Source organism: Pleurodeles waltl, chromosome 12 (genome assembly GCF_031143425.1).
Source record: "Pleurodeles waltl isolate 20211129_DDA chromosome 12, aPleWal1.hap1.20221129, whole genome shotgun sequence".
Classification (NCBI taxonomy): domain Eukaryota; kingdom Metazoa; phylum Chordata; class Amphibia; order Caudata; family Salamandridae; genus Pleurodeles; species Pleurodeles waltl.
This window is the reverse complement of record NC_090451.1, coordinates 93,009,041-93,026,122: the sequence shown is the minus strand read 5'-3', so window position 1 is coordinate 93,026,122 and position 17,082 is coordinate 93,009,041. Positions and strand designations below refer to the sequence as shown.

The window sequence follows — 17,082 nt, the reverse complement described above, 5'->3', positions numbered from 1 at the left end:
TTGAAATGTGTTCTGCGTGAGGATGACATATGGGTGTCCGGGGACGGACAAGTGGTTTTGCCAAACAATTTCTTGACTCAAATGGCTAGATATTATCATGGTCAAGCACATGTTGGAAGGGATGCCATGATTCACACCTTTAAGTGGAGTTCCATTTAGCAGAATGCAGATGGATATTATTGAGATGCCTCTGTGTGGAGGATTGAGATATGTTTTGGAAATTGTTTGTATCTTTAGCCACTGTATTGAAGCTTACCCTACACAAAGAAATGACAGCCTTACAATAGCGACGAGGCAACTGATACCTCGTTTTGGTTGTCCGGTCTCTTTAGAATCAGATAGAGGAAGTCACTTCAACAATGAAGTAATTTAAATACTATGTTCAGCTTTAAACATTGAGCAGAAGTTGCATTGTAGCTCCCACCCTGAAGCCTCAGTACTTGTTGAGCAAATGAATGGTACCTTGAAGTCAAGAATTGCAAAGATGTGTGCATCCATGAATCTGAAATGGCTCGACACACTGCTGTTAGTTCTGATAAACACCCCCAACAGCAAACTGGACTGTCACCGCATGAAATCCTCATGGGCAGAGCAATGAGGTTGCCAGCGGTTCCTGTCAATGCTCTTGTGAACATAACAGATTATATGGTGTTGGATTACTGCAAAGGTCTGGCTGATGTGGTTCGCTCTTTCTCTCATCAGGTAGCTACCACACTGCAACCCTCTCAAGATCACAGCTACAACCAGAGATGTGGTTCGCTCTTTCTCTCATCAGGTAGCTACCACACTGCAACCGTCTCAAGATCACAGCTACAACCAGAGAGCAGGAGATTAGGTTGTGATCAGAAAACACGTGAGGAAGACTTATTCAGAGCCTTGATGGACAGGCCCATACCAAGTAGTACCGATTCCTACTACAGCTGTGAAGTGCGCTGGAGTTCCAAACTGGATTCATGCCGGCCATACTCGGAAGGTACCCTGGGTACCCTGCCCAATGGACCATGATAAAAAGTTATTGAGCGTACCAACAATTTCCAGACAAAACCCAGGCTCAGAGAAGGAAATGGGAGAATCAGAGACTGACTCTGAGCAGACTGAAAACAGTGCAAATACTCCTGTGAGGGATGAAGTAGAAGACCCACAGGAGAGTGATAGTGAACCATCTTTAACAGAGGTAGAAGGAGAGTCTTGTCAGAGGAGGGCTCTCCCAGATGCAGACGGTCTTGAAAGGCAAACGGAACAAACTACAGGCCTTGAGGTGGAAGGATTTGAGGCAGATCAAAGCCAAAACGATCTGACTCCTCCAGAACCAGTTGCAGGTATGTCAAGAAAAAATCCTGCAGAAGAAAGAGAAGTTACAAGTCCAGCACTGAAAAGAACCTTCACAAAAGGTCCACTGAAAGGAGAAAAGTGGCCGAAATCACCAGCTAAGAGGAAAGAAGCAATTACAGTGAGAACAATTGAAGGAGAAATAGACACAACAAGAAGAGAAGATTTGAGTGATGGAGAATTAAATGGAGATCTAAGATTGAAAAGAAAGCAAATTGCAAGTCAAAGATACGCAGGTCCTGAATGGGCGTATGCAACAACAAGTGAATGGCAGAGTGAATTTTTGTCTTTTTGTTTTGATCGAGAAATCCCAGGTCAATATTTTTGCACGTGAAGAAGATCAATGAACTGAGCTTTGTAAAACTGTAAAATCGTGAAATCTAAGAAAAGTGCAAAAGAGACTATTGAAAGTAACCGGAAGAAACTTTAAATCACATGAATTTACAAGCTGCTACACTAATTCTGACAGAAAAATTATCAATTTTGACAAGCTACCTATATGACAAGGTCCTGGAAGAAAGACGGAAAGCTGTAAATAACCGCTAATGAGGATTGAAAATTTTTTTGTTTTGCTTTTTCGCTGCATAGTTACAATTTCTTCTCTTCTACTTTCTGATTCTTTACAGATCATGAGTAACAACAGCCAGCAGGTTAGGAACAATAGGTGCTGTAAATACATAGGTATTGGTTTGGCGATTGAATGTATGATATTGTGTCTGGTGTTGATTGTGAGTATGACTCTTCTTGACATGATCGTGGCCAACCATACCTCTGCTTTAGAGACAACTGCAGCACTCACAGAATTAGTTAAGTTTAGGATAGATGAGAAATACTTGCACGTAGAGGATAGATGAGAAATATTTGCACGTAGACAGCAACCAAAGGGAGCTTTCTTCTAATGTTTTCTATTGCTTATTGCGTGAGTATGTTGAGACAATGAATGCAAGAGATTGTTATGTCTGTACGCAGATTCCTTCATCAGTGGAGGAAGGAGTTGTTTACCATAGTTTGCCCCTTACTTATGTAATAAGTTGTAGTCTTTCACTAAGAAGATTCTATAACCAGGAGTGCATTCAGTACTTCTATTTAAATCACAACTTAGTATTTTAATTTGTGCCTATAATTAAGTACCTGAATAGAGTAGCTAAGGGAAACACCATAGAATTAGTAAGAGGATTCTTTGGTAGTGCATCGGTGGGATAAGACACTTGCAATTGTCTAACCACTTTTGTCACTAGTGACTTTCCACAGGAAAGCCCCCTACTAGTTGTTAGGAACACACTGCACCTAGTGATCAGATCACTAGTCTCCTAGTTTGGGTAAGTTGGGGGTCTAGCATAGCCCTTGCTCCAAACTCTTAAGGGAGTCTAGTTGCTAGAGTAGTCACATGCACCCACACCACTCTAACAAGATGTCTTCAATGGAAAACACAACTCAAGTCCCAGACTCTCAATATGAGAGCTGTACTTTCCAAGAGTTGAGGGAGATGTGTGCTTCCAGGAAGCTGAAGACACAGAGAAATCCCAATAAGAGTCTACTTCCAGGGCTACTCCTCCAGGCTGACCAGGACAATTCAGGTAGCCAGGGGGAGGAGGAAGCAGAGGATGACCCCCCAATCTTAGACAGGGTAGATGTAGGCTACACTGGGGAGGGTGAGAAGGAACCTGGGGTACACCACAGCCCTGTTAGGAGCACTGCAGGTAGCGAAAAGGGGGGCCACTCAAGTAGGCCCACTTTTACTCCTACAGGGTTGGTTCAGAGAGTCCCCAAGAGGAGGGACAGGTCATCCTCGGTCAACACTCATGTCTCATCAGTATCTGATGGGAGCTACTGCTCCTACTCAGGGGACGATTCTCTAGATAGGGAACTCAGAAAACTAAAGTTGGAGGAGCCAAAATTGAGACTGCAGCAACATCAATTAGCCCAAGATAGGGAGGCCTTAGCAGTGGACAAGGAGAGACAGGATTTGGGGCTACCTCCCCGTGGTGGCAGCAATATCAACCTCAGGGACACCAAGGTCAGGGAGGACTCCCATGACTTTAGGAACCTGCACTAAATAGTCCCAATTTACAAGGTGGAAGATGACATTCACAAGTGGTTCACTGCCTTGGAGAGGGCCTGTAAAGTACAAAGGGTCCCTCAGAGACAGGGGCAGCAATCTTGTAGCTCTCATTCTCTGACAAAGGCAGAGACAAACTCCTCACTGTTGGAGACAAGGATGCGGATGATTACCTAGCACTCAAGAATGCACTCTTGGATTGGTTTGGGCTGACCACTGAACAGTACAGAATTAAATTCAGGGAGACTAAAAATAAGTCCTACCAGGATTAGATATATTTCGTGGACTGCTCTGTTAAAGCTTTGAAAGGCTGGTTGGATGGGAGCAAAGTAAGTGACAACCAGGGTTTGTATAATTTAATTCTGAAAGAGAAGATTCTTAACAATTGCATTTCTGATCAGCTGCATCAGTACCTGGTGGACTCTGATCTGCCCTCTCCCCAAGAATTTGGAAAGGAGACAGACAAATGGGTCTGCACCAGGGTGGGTAGGAAAGCTCACCCGGGGATGACAACAAAAAGAAGGATTCAGGTAAGAATCAGGACAAGGATGGGGGCAAAAACAATGAGTCTTCATCAGGTTCACAAAACTCCTCTGGGGGTGGGTTTAAGTCTTCTTCCTCTTCCCACAAGAAACCTTGGTGCTACATCTGTAGAAAACAAGGCCATATGGCAGTTGACAGCACCTGTCCTAAAAAGAACAGCAAGCCCCCTACCACTACTACTACCACTCCTGCTCCTAATGCCCCTATCAGTAGCAATAATAGTGGTAATAATAGTAGTCAGTCAAAAGTGCAGCTGGGCTCACCTTGCAGACTGTAGTGGGCTGTGGGATAGTCAGGGAGACCAGTGAAGCTGTGTTGGTCTCTGATGGTGGCACTGACTTTGCCACTGTAGCTGCCTGTCCCCTTAATATGGGTAAGTACAGACAGCATCCCTTAATGAATGGTGTTGAGGCTGAGGCCTACAGGGACACGCCTACTTGGTCACATGCACCAAGTGACTGATGCTCACAATAACACCCTATGCCACCCCATGGCAGTTATTGACTTTTGCTTGGGGGGGCTTACTGGCCCTAAATAGGTTGTAGTGTTCTCTGATATACCTGTAGAGTGTCTGCTAGGTATTGACTAAGAGACTTCAGCTTGGGCTGAAGTTGAGTAGGAGGCCCATGCAGCAATGCTGGGCATCTCTGAGCATATCTTTGCCCTGACCAGAGCACAGGCCAAAACAAAAAGGAAACAGCAAGCTATGGAGCCTGGAACAATGGCCCAGGAAGCTCCTAAAAAGTGAAGATTCTACACCTGAGGGGGAGGAATCTACTCCTTGGGTGGAACCTACACGAGTACACAAGAGGATCACAAAGCTGACACAGCTGAGCTCTTCGATGCGGGGGGCACCAGGGAGGAACTCAGTCTGGAACAGGAAACCTGTGCCACACTGGAAAGCTTAGGGCACAAGCTGCAGCACAAGAGGCAGGGGATGTTAGTGGTAACAATAGGGTATACTGGGTTAACAGCCTCCTTTATTCAGAAGCAAGAGACCCTAAACCTAGTGCCACCAGGAGACTGGTCATCCCGCTGAAATTTAGAGAGTTCCTGTTAACCCTTGCACATGACATACCCCTTGCCCACTTGGGGCAACGCAAGACTTGGGACAGGCTTGTCCCTCACTTTCACTGGCCCCATATATCTGAAGACACCAAGCAGTTGTGTTGCTCCTGTGTCAACTGTCAGGCCAGTGGCAAGACATGTGGCACCACAAAGGCCCCCTTAATCCCACTACCAGTGGTTGGGGTAACCTGTGAGAGGGTTGGGGTAGATATTGTTGGCCCCCTGGACCATCCAACAGCCTCTGGAAACAGATTCATACTGGTGGTGGTGGACCATGCCACCAGGTATGCAGAGGCCATTCCCCTTAGGATCACTAGAGCCCCTGCAGTGACTAAGGCCTTCCTGGAAATCTTCCCCAGAGTGGGTTTTCCTAAAGAGGTGGTATTGGACAAAGGTGCAAACTTCACGTCTGCTTACCTTAAAGCCATGTGGAAGGAGTGTGGTGTCACTTATAAATTCACCACGGCTTACCATCCTCAAACAAATGGTTAGTTGAGAGGTTCAACAAAACCCTCAAATGCATGATAAGGGGACTCTTAGAGAAATTCAGAAGGATATGGGATGTCCTGTTACCTTGCCTCCTCTTTGCCTACAGGTAGGTTCCTCAAAAGGGAGTGGGATACAGCCCTGTTCAACTTTTGTTTGGACACCCTGTCAAGGGTCCTCTTGCTCTTGTGAAAAAAAGCTGGGAGCAACCTTTCAAGCTTCCAAAACAAGACATTGTGGACTATGTATTGGACCTAAGATCCAAAATGGCCGACATGAAGAGGGCATCCAAAAATCTTCAGGCCATCCAGGAGCTGCAGCAGCAGTGGCATAACCAGAAGACTATGCTGACTGTGTATCAGCCAGGACAGAAGGTGTGGGTCCTGGAGCCTGTGGCTCCCATGGCACTCGTTAAGACAAATGGTGTGGCCCACACACTATTGTAGAGAGAGAAGGGGAGGTCATCTATTTGATTGACCTAGGCAGTGCTTGAAGCCCCAACAGGATACTTTATGTGAACCGCCTGAAACCCTACTATGATAGCTCTGACATGACTTTGCTCATTGCAACTGATGAAGGTCAGGAAGAAGAGAGTGACCCTCTCCCTGACCTCTTCTCTCACAATACTGTGGATAACTCAGTAGATGGGGTTAAACTTGCAGGCTCCCTCTCTGAGCAACAAAAGGGAGATTGGAGATCTCCTAGGTCAGTTCTCAGAACTGCTTTCTTTGACTCCTGGTCAAACTACATGGTGTGAACACACCGGTGACATAGGTGACAGCGGGTCTGTCAAAAGTAAAATATACAGGCAGCCTGACCATGTTAGAGAATGCATCAAAGCTGAAGTGCCAAAGATGCTATACCTGGGAGTTATTGAGCCCTCAGACAGCCCTTGGGCTTCTCCTGTAGTCCTTGTCCCCAAACCACACTCTCAAAATGGCAAAAGAGAAATTATGTTCTGTGTGGACTATACAGGCCTCAATACAGTTAGCAAAATAGATGCCCATCCTGCCCCTAGGGCAGATGAGCTGTTAGATACACTGGCTTCTGACAAGTGTCTAGGCACTTTTGATCTGAGAGCCGGCAGATCAAGTTATCAGAGGATGCTTAAACCCAAGACAGCATTCTCCACTCCTAGTGGGCACTATCACTTTACAGTGATGCTCTTTGGACCGGAGAATGCCCCTTCCATATTCTAGCGGTTAGTGAATAAAGTTCTCCAAGGCCTGGAAAGCTTCAGTGCAGCTTATCTTGAAGATATAACTGTCTTTAGCTCAACCTGGGAGAATCACCTGGTCCATCTTGGAAACGTACTAGAGGCTCTGCAAAAAGCAGGCCTCACTATCAAAGCATCAAAGGGCCAGATAGGGCAGCGGAAGGTGGTATATCTGGGCCACCTGGTTGTTGGAGGCCAGATTCAAGAACTCCAGGGCAAAATCCAAACAATCTTGGATTGGACAGCCCCTACAACTCAGACTCAAGTCAGAGCCTTCGTGGGCCTGATATGGTACTATAGTAGGTTCATTAAGAACAATGGCTCCATTGTAGCCCCCCTTAAATGACCTCATATCCAAAAGGATGCCCAAGAAAGTTTTATGGACAGCTAGCTGCATAAAAGCTTTTGATGACCTCAAGCAGGCCATGTGCTCTGCTCCTATACTAAGAAGCCCTGATTTCTCCACGCAATCTATTGTGCAAACAGATGCTTGTGAGGTAGGGATAGGGGCAGTACTATCCTAACTAAATGATGAGTTCAGGACCAACCTGTACCTTTCATTACCAGGAGGTTGACCCCCAGGGAACAGCGTTGGTCTGCCATTGTGAGGGAGGCCCTTGTTGTGGTCTGGGCCTTGAAGAAACTGTGGCCATACTTGTTTGGCACTCACTTCCTTGTTCAGACAGTCCACAAGCCCCTCTAATGGCTTAAGCAAATGAAAGGTGAAAATCCCAAATAGTTGAGGTGGTCCATATCCTTACAGGGAATGGACTATACAGTGGAACGTAGACCTGGGAGTAACCACTCCAATGCAGATGGACTCTCTAGATATTTCCACTTAGACAATGAAGACTCAACTGGGCAAGGTTAGTCTTATTGTCCTTCTTTTGGGGGGTTGTGTAAACAAGTGCCCTCTTTTTAGCATGGTTATCACCTTTTGCCTGCTATCAGGATGCTTAGACTATTTTCACTGGGATTGTGCTAACCAGGACCCCAGTTATTGTGCGCTCTCCGTCTAAATTTGGTTGCCTAGGACTTTGCACACCCCACAATTGGCATACCGGTGCTCCCTTATAAGTCCCTAGTATATGATACTTAGGTACCCAGGACATTGGAGAACCAGGGGGTCCCCATGGACTGAGGCATTTACTGTGCCACCCATGGGAGCCCAGGCAAAATGTGTCTGCAGGCCTGCCATTGCAGCCCACGTGAAAAGGTGCATGCAACCTTTCACAACACGCCACTGCACCAGGTCACTGTACGTCACCTCTGTGGTAGGCCCTCCTAGCCCAGAGGGCAGGATGCTGGTCTCTGTGTGTGAGAGCGCCCCTGCATGAGCAGAGGTGCTCCTACGAACTCCAGCTCCTTTCCACTGGACTTTGTAAGTGCTGAGATGCCATTTTTACCCATGTACTGGTCACAGGTCACTACTACCTGTGTCCAGCTACATAACGGTGACTCCGAACCTAGGCATGTTTGGTATCAAACATGTCAGAATCATACCCCAATACTGTTGCCAGCATCGGTTGCTCCTTAGAGGACCCCCAGCATTGCTTCTACCAGTCTTCTGTCCTCTCAGATAGGTTTCTGTCCTGCTGCTTGACCAGCTGAGGCAGATGAAGGCAGAACAAAGGATTTCCTGTGGGAGAGGGCGGTAACACCCTCTCCCTTGGAAATATGTGTTACAAGGCTTGGGAGGTATAGCCTCCCCAAGCCAACGGTTTGCTTTGAAGGGGACATTTGGTGCCCTCTTTGCATAAACTGGTTTGCACCAGCACAGGGACCCCCGGTCCCTGCTTGTGTGCGAAACTGGAAAAAGGAAAGGGGAGTGACCACTCTGCTGTACATCACCACGGCAGTGGTGGTGCCCAGAGCTCCTCTAGGTGGCAGCTGGATTCTGCCATCTTGAAACCAAGATGTGCAGAGGCCCCTGGGAGCATTTGAATGGCCAGGTCAGGTAGGTGACATCAAAGCCCCCTACTGATAGGTGGTCACCCTTCTAGGTGACCAAACCCCCTTCCTGGGCTATTTAGGGTCTCCCTCTTGGGTGAGTCCTCAGATTTGACGTGCAAGATTCCACCAGGACTCCTCTGCATCGTTTACTTCATCTTTTGGCCACTGGAACTGCACCTGGACTCCTCAGGAACCAACAATCTGCAACTTCTGCGGTGACTCCACTGTGCAACATTGTTCCCTGGCTCCTTCCAGCAACTGCAACATTTCCCCAGCTGTGCATCCTTTAAGATCGGCAAGACTTCAGCCTGCACCAAGAAGCAAGACAGAATCTCCCTTGGAGTGAAGTAGTCATTCCCCTATATCTGCAGCCACCAACTGCAATGAAGACTGGATGCATGGAATTGCACTCCTCCAGAACTGCTTGGATCTTGTATCACAGGTAGTGGTCTAGAGTGGTCCCCTTGGTCTTCTCCGTCTGCTGTCCAACTTGGGAGACGGTAAGCCCCTGTCTCTCCTTGCAGGACAGTACTCCTGTGCACCCCAACTCTTGCAGCTACCAAGGCTTGCTTGGTCCTGCTCCATGGGATCTTCAGGCTCCATGTAGCCCGGCCCCCAGCACTTCTTCCTGCCAAGCACATTCTCCTTTCTGCTGCTCCAGCGACTCCTCTTCAAGTGTGCTGACTGGGCCTCACTGCGACTTACTGTGCCTGCTGCCAGTGGGTAGCCTGTGTGGCTGCAACTTCTTCTGTGGGCCCCCTCGACTGCTGAGGGTCCCCTCCAACTCACCTCCTTGGGTCAAGTCCCCGGGACCTTGCTGGTGCTCTTCAGCCTTGCAACTCGTCTTCTTCTATTGCATTTGCCAAGGCTTGTTGTGGTTCTTCAGCACCACTGACCCATTGCAACCAGACAGCCGACTTGGGACACCATCTGCATCACTTCAGGAACTCCTCTTCATCTTCAGCACTGCACAGCTGGTCTTCTTCGTACCTCGTCGACCTGGTCCTGCATTCGCAGAAGGGTTGGAAGTGGCTCCTGCCACGACCGGACACTCCATCACGAACTGGACTTGGTCCACTTCCTTTGCAGGTCCTATTATGTCAGGATCCACCTTTGGGTTCTTCCAGTCTGGTCTGGGTCTTGCACAATCCTTTTTCCTAAGTCCTCCTGTTGGTTTTGGGGAAAACCAGGTATTTACCTCTGACCTCCTGGTCGCTGGGGGTCACTCTGGTACTCACCTCTTGGGGTTCCTAGTTCCTCCAGTGCCCCTCAAACTATTCCACTTACTTAGTATATGGTTTGGCCCTCCCCTAGGGCCCTAACTATTTTCTATTATTTTGCCAAAGCTTATTGCTTTTTATGCTCTTTTCTGATTGCTAATGTGTATATAATTAGTGTGTTTACTCACCTCCAATTTGGGGGATTGCCTATTAGTATTCTAGTATTTTGTGTTACCATAATAGTACCTTTATTCTTGTAACACCGTGTTTTTTTTTTCATGTGTGACAGTGCTGTGTCACTGTAGTGGTATTGCATAAACTTTGCATGTCTCCTACATAAGTATTGGCTGCTCATCCACAGCTACCTCTAGAGAGCCCTGGCTTTCTAGACACTGCGGTGTCTACCAGGCCAGCTTCCTACAATGCGCAGATTGCGCAGAAGCACCACGTGGTTTGTTGCAGTTCATGATCACAGCAGGGCATTGGCTCAGTGGAAACCAGCCCTTTTTCTTTAAATAGTGGTGTGGTTGGAAAGAGAAGCATTTGATGCTGAACCATCCATGTGTCGTGTTTCAGTGTGTGGCAGCAGCAGGGCGTTAGGTTATACTATCCCTCCACAGTGGCCTGCCACAGAGGTTTTACTGCTCTCATAAACAGTGTTTGATGTAAACATCACTCCTAACCCATGCAAACTGCTATCAGGTAGCAGATACCATACATGACTTAGTTTACTTGAAGGTTCCAATGTTAGTAGTTAAAATATTGTTTTTGGTTCAAGTGAAAGCCGTTGCAAAAATTAAAGCATGCAAGTTGAGATGTTGGTGCCTGGGGCGGGGGGTGGGGGGCACTGCCTGTGAATGAATACTACTGCTGGGATATCAATAAAACCAGCCTCAGAACTGCAACAAATGCATTAACGTTGCCAACTCCTATAACCCTAGTGACTTTGCCAGTGCTTGGCTTAGTCTACACCATTAGAAACTTTGTTGTTGTCTTATTGGAGTAGAGCCAGTTTAGATGCTTCCAACTCTGGATTCATGATGATACTGTCTTGTTGTAATACTTAAAATGTATAATATACATTATGTAAGATATTAACATGGCCGAAAACAGCTTACAAAGGCACAGTTGACATATTCCTATTTTTAATAATGCATCAAAATACCAGAACTTTGAAAACTTTCAGTGTGGTGTAGCATGTGGACAATCTCATGTTATTGTAGCCAATGGTAACTCCTGTGCAAATCAGATCTCCTCTTGTCACCTTCTCTGGGTCTAGTTAGCCCAAGGAGGGTAAGGCTAATTGAGTTCTTCTAAAGCGGTAAATATGAAAAGGCCGATTGTGAGTTTCAGGAACTGGAACACCCATGTAGTAGTTGTTGGTGTGTATGAATATGCCACTTCTGTTCTTGCAGAAGGAAATGAACTAGGGCTGAGGCGGAGAATCAGATTTCGCCCTACTTAAATAGCTGGACTAGACAAGACAACATGCCATTCCCTTCAACCACTACTTCAAATAACCCAATAAACATTGCAATATAAGAACTGACATCTACACAAGATAACAAACCAATAAAAGCATATGTTTATGTTACTTTGCAATAAAGGGATAGGTTTTGCAAATATACATGTACACAGTTCTGCATGGCAGACCATTGGATACCAAAGTATATAAATAAACCTTTATCCTAGAGAGTATTTTAGAAAGTTGTGTCCATTAACTCTGAAATATTCCTGGTTTCCTTGCAGGCACGCTGGTGGGCCATTCTTTTTATTATATTGACCTTAGCGGCTATCATGGCTGGGACAGTGTTTCTGTTCGGAAGAACCTTGGATAGCGAGAAAGGTAAGAATGATCATTTCTCTAATTAGACTGGGTTCTTAGAGTCTTATGTGGCAGAAAATTAAAATAGAATATATATTTTAACACAAAATGCCATCTCATAACTAAGGCTGGAAGCATTCTACACAAAGGCAGTTTACATGAAAACTAGTTACCAACAGAAAACCAATACATAAAGATGTTTTCACCACTCTCTACAGTCCTGAAAGTAGGACTGTGCTCATGGTGGGTGTTCAAAAACAAGTGCTTCCTTATTTTATCATAAAGTCCAAAGCTTGCCAACGCATTTTAGCTGACACAACCTTGATCTGTGAGAAAGGCTATGTCAACCGAAATGGGTCTGGATGCTGCTGGCAAAAGGGGTGCAAACATAAGGATTTTCTGGTTTGCCACACAAGGTACTGTGATCTGTGCCCACATGGTAAATTTCAAGAAGACCATGAGTGTGAGATATGACAAAAATGTGTACATATAGATATATATATATCGAGAGAGAGCTCTTTCTTTCTGATAAAAGAAGAGGATTTTCCCGGAACGGATAGAACCAACAAGATAATTGCAATTGCAAGATAATGAATGATGATTGGTCGATAAAAAGTGGGTGGCACGCCTGGCACAGAAAAATTTTCTTCAATGAGTTGGGCAATATAATGTCCTGAAAAAACAAGAGCGCCGAGGATTGAAGTGACATGAGGCTGAAATGTCTATTGCCAATATTTAAACCCTATAGTCCATAAGACCAGGGAAGAGAAACACTAAATGAATGAATTAAAACAAGCAAAGATAGCTCATGAATATGCAGTATCAGTATGTCTTAGAAGTATATGGCATTTTCACCTTTTCTGTAATCTTCTGGTTGGAAGATCACATCCAAGACTACATTTTCTTCCGTAGGGCAGACCTTTCAAACTCAGCAAAAACAAAAATCCCAGGTTTTAGTGCATTCTGGGGTTTTAAGGTGGCCCAGATGATTATTCTTTGGGTGAGTCATTTTTCCTGAAATGGTCAATGTCTGAGGGACACTCGGAGAAGCAGGAGAAGAAGTCAGAATTCAAGTTCATTCACACTGGAGAGAGTGAAACATAATCCCCAGAGTGTTTGACCATCTTTATATATACTTCATTAAAGTTATCAAAAGATCCAGAATTCTTCCATGATTCACCTTCTTCAGAGAGCATTTGAAAATCTGTGAATACCAAAGTCTACCCCTATTCATAAATGTACACAATGGGATCAAGATTACATTTTTAGTTTTAAGATGGTCTTTCAACAACCTTTTTTTTGTCAGATCAATCAGTGTCCCGCTATGTTTATAATGTTATCTTGAACAGGCGTTGCAGGTTCTCTATTGAATACATGATTTAGAAACATAGGTATCACACCCAGCATCTTTGAATATAAATTAGTAGATATTAAGGTACCAAATTACTGTACCAACAATATTGATGGTTAAAATATTTACTAAGTAAGTAAATAAAGGCACACAAAGCTGTACTATACACCACATATATGTACCTTGACTATATGTGTATGTGTATATATATATATATATATATTTTTTTTTTTTTTTCCAAGTTGTGTAGGTATAGTGGTAGGAGTAACAAATATATACTTACCTTCACCAGTATTTTAGTTGTCGATGTTTTTACTACATTATTTTGGTACCTCAATATGTAAAATTTGTCATAATGTATCCATATCTTAAATCATCAGATTGAACCCTGTGGCTTAATTGGGAAAGTGGCAGATGATATCTTATTGTGCTGGCTGTTTAAAAAAAAAAAAATTACACCATGGAACATCTAGACAGCAACAGTATAGGAAGCTATATCAAAATGAGACATAGGTGGTCATTCCGACCTAGGCGGGCGGCGGTTGCCGCCCGCCCGTCGGAAGCCGCCTGAATACCGCCCCGCGGTCAATAGACCGCGAGGGGTATTCTGACTTTCCCGCTGGGCCGGCGGGCGATCTGATTCAGATCGCCCGCCGGCCCAGCGGGAAAGCGCCTTCCACAAGGAAGCCGGCTCGGAATCGAGCCGGCGGAGTGGAAGGCGTGCGACGGGTGCAGCAGCACCCGTTGCGCTTTTCAGTGTCTGCATCGCAGACACTGAAAAGGCTAGTTGGGCCCTGTTAGGGGGCCCCGCGACCCCCCCTACCGCCATCCTGTTCATGGCGGCTTTCCCGCCATGAACAGGATGGCGGTAGGGGGGGTCAGAATCCCCTCGGCGGCGCAGCGAGCTGCGCCGCCTTGGAGGATTCTAAGGGTCAGTGGAAAACCGGCGGGAGACCGCCGGTTTTCCCGTTCTGACCGCGGCCAAAGCGCCGCGGTCAGAATGACCAAGGGAGCACCGCCGGCCTGTCGGCGGTGCTCCCGCCCCCGTTGGCCCTGGCGGTAGAGAACCGCCAGGGTCAGAATGAGGGCCATAGGCCCTCATTACAACACTGGCGGTCGGTGTTAAAGCGGCGGTAATACCCCTAACAGGCCGGTGGTAAAAAAAAAAAAATGGGATCACGACCACGGCGGAAACCGCCAACACAGCCAGCCACTTTAACACTCCGACCGCCACGGAGGTAGCAACAAACACCGCAGCAGTAACCACCAACAGCTAGGCGGAAGACAATGTACCGCCCAGCCCATCACAACCCACCAATCTGCCAGCTTTTCTGGGGCGGTACCAACGCCATCAAAAGCACGGCGGAAACAGGATTTGGAAGAGAAAGCACTCACCTCTCGACACTCAACGAAGAACCAGGATGCCATGGAGCCTGAACTGCAGATCCTGCCCATGCTGGTCTACCTCCTCATCTACCAGGAATACGAAAGGCGGCGGCGACCAAGGTGAGTACTGCACCTAGTACACAGGGGATGGTGGGAGGAAAAAGAGAGTGACACACACACGCAACACCCCCACCCTCACCCACAACACCATACACACAAACACATGCATCAACATTACATTTACACCCTGTAGCCCCCTGGAAGAATGCAAGGACAAAAGGATTTAATTTAAACCGTAATATTTTAGAAATAGACAGATATACGTAATAAATAGAAAAACAGTATTTACAAAAATATACAATATTTACATAAGACGGTACATTGTCCATTCAAAATGTCCGTGGGCCACTGGGCCAAAAATCATGGCCCAAGCGCGCACTTGACTCCTGCCTCAATACGGAGAGAACACTGCAGGGACATCAGGTCAAAAACACACAGGCACCTCAGGGGAACAGGGAAGGGCGGGGGTACCTCAGTCGGAAGATGGAATAATGCCACTGCTCCTCGAGGGGGCTCCATGCCCACTGCTTGGTCCTGGGGAATGGAAGGCCACAGTCTCTCAAGTTGGTGGTTTGCCCACTGCTTGGTACTGGGGAGTGCAAAGCCACAGTCTCACAAGTCTCTCAAGTGGGTGGTTTGTCCACTGCTTGGTCCTGGGGAGTGCAAAGCCACAGTCTCAAAAGTCTCTCAAGTGGGTGGTTTGTCCACTGCTTGGTCCTGGGGAGTGCAAAGCCACAGTCTCACAAGTCTCTCAAGTGGGTGGTTTGCCCACTGCTTGGTCCTCGGGAGTGCAAAGCCACAGTTTTCCAAGTGGATGGCCCCTTCCACTGGTCCTGGAGTGGGCCTTGTGCCCAATGTGCTTCATCCTGCCAAGGATATGGTGAGTGGATGCATATCTCCACTGGTTCTGGAGGGGGCGTTGTGCCCAGGGTGCTTCATCCTGCCAAGGAGGGGGTGAGTGGATGCCTTCTTCCACAGGTTCTGGAGGGGGCTTTGTGCCCAGTCTGCTTCATCCTGCCAAGGATTGGGTGAGTGGATGCATATATCCACTGGTTCTGGAGTGGGCCTTTTGCCCAGTGTGCTTCATCCTGACAAGGATAGGGTGAGTGGATGCATATATCCACTGGTTCTGGAGTGGGCCTTTTGCCCAGTGTGCTTCATCCTGCCAAGGACAGGGTGAGTGGATGCATATCTCCACTGGTTCTGGAGGGGGCTTTGTGCCCAGTGTGCTTCATCCTGCCAAGGATAGGGTGAGTGGATGCATATCTCCACTGGTTCTGGAGTGGGCCTTGTGCCCTGTCTGCTTCATCCTGCCAATGAGGGGGTGAGTGGATGCCTTCTTCCACTGATTCTGGAGGGGGCTTTGTGCCCAGTCTGCTTCATCCTACCAAGGAAGGGGTGAGTGGATGCCTTCTTCCACTGGTTCTGGAGGGGGCTTTGTGCCCAGTCTGCTTCATCCTGGATGGTGCAAGGTCACAGTCTCTCACCTGGGTGTCTGAGGCACGAGATTTGCAGGGAACAGGTTGCATGGTAGTCCATGGAGGCAGGGCTAGATTCCATCCTGTGGCGGCTAAGGTTGCAAACTGGTGGTAGTGCCGGTGCTGGTGGGGGTGCTGCCAGTGGTGGTGGGAGGCTCCAGTCCAGCTCCTGCAGCCTCGGGGGCTGCCCACTGGGGCTGCTGCTGCTGGTAGTGGTCCTACTGTCAGCAGTGCAGGTGGCGGTGTTTGCGGCGGGTCCTGGGGCGGTGCTAGCGGTGGTGCAGGTGGTTTGGCTGGCCGTGGTGCAGGTGCCGGTGCTGCCAGTGGTGGAGGGAGGCTCCAACCCTTCTCCTGCAGCCTTGGCAGCTGCCCACTGGGGCTGCTACAGCTGCCAGTAGTGGTGCTAGCGGCGGTGCAGGTGGCGGTGCTAGCGGCTGGGCTGCTGGAGGTGCTGGCTGTGGTGCAGGTGGCAGGGCTGGTGGTTGTGCTGGTAGCCACCAGGCCTTCACCTGCAGCCTCCGATGGCTGAAGTGCCTTGCCTGGTGTTTTCTGCCCCTTCCTCACCTTGGCAGATGGTGGTGTGACCTTGGGTCTGGCAGCTGTAGTTTTTGAGGAGGCCATGCTGGGTGGTTCATGTTCCTTGCCCTTGCTGCATGCTGTCCCCCTCTTCACCTTGGCAGGTGGAGGAATGGTTTTGTCCTTTGCAGGGGTTGGTGGCACACTGGCTGGGCTGACGGGTGCCCCCTTTGAGCCTCTGTGAGTTGCAGGTACCACAGCGTATGTATACTTGACAGCTGAGGTGCTGGCCTGGGTTCTGGACACCCTGGCCCGAGGGGAAGGACGTGTGGGGGGAGGCGTAGGGTAGAGGTCAATGTTTGCCAGGAAAAGCTTCTTAGAGACACTGGGGCGGGAAGAGGGAAAAGGTTTGGGAGTGGAGGAAGAGGGAGTGGTTGTAGGAGGTGTCCGTCTGCTGAGTTTGGGTGCAGGTGCATGGGCTGGATGCTGTTGTGAGGTGGATGGCTGTTGGGTGGGTGCTTCCATTTGTGTACTTTGGGAGGAGGGGTCACAGACACACTGGGAGAGGACACAGGGGACATGTGCATGGATG

The 17,082-nt window shown here is 47.8% G+C and overlaps 1 protein-coding gene across 1 annotated transcript in view; it reads left to right on the top strand.

Moving 5' to 3' along the window:
• LOC138268010 (disintegrin and metalloproteinase domain-containing protein 10-like) overlaps positions 1-17,082 on the top strand; it is a 148,243-nt gene that overhangs the window by 114,209 nt on the left and 16,952 nt on the right. The window contains exon 15 of the mRNA XM_069217318.1: positions 11,624-11,720. Coding sequence (XP_069073419.1) covers positions 11,624-11,720 — 97 coding nt within the window. The remainder of the gene's footprint in view (positions 1-11,623; positions 11,721-17,082) is intronic.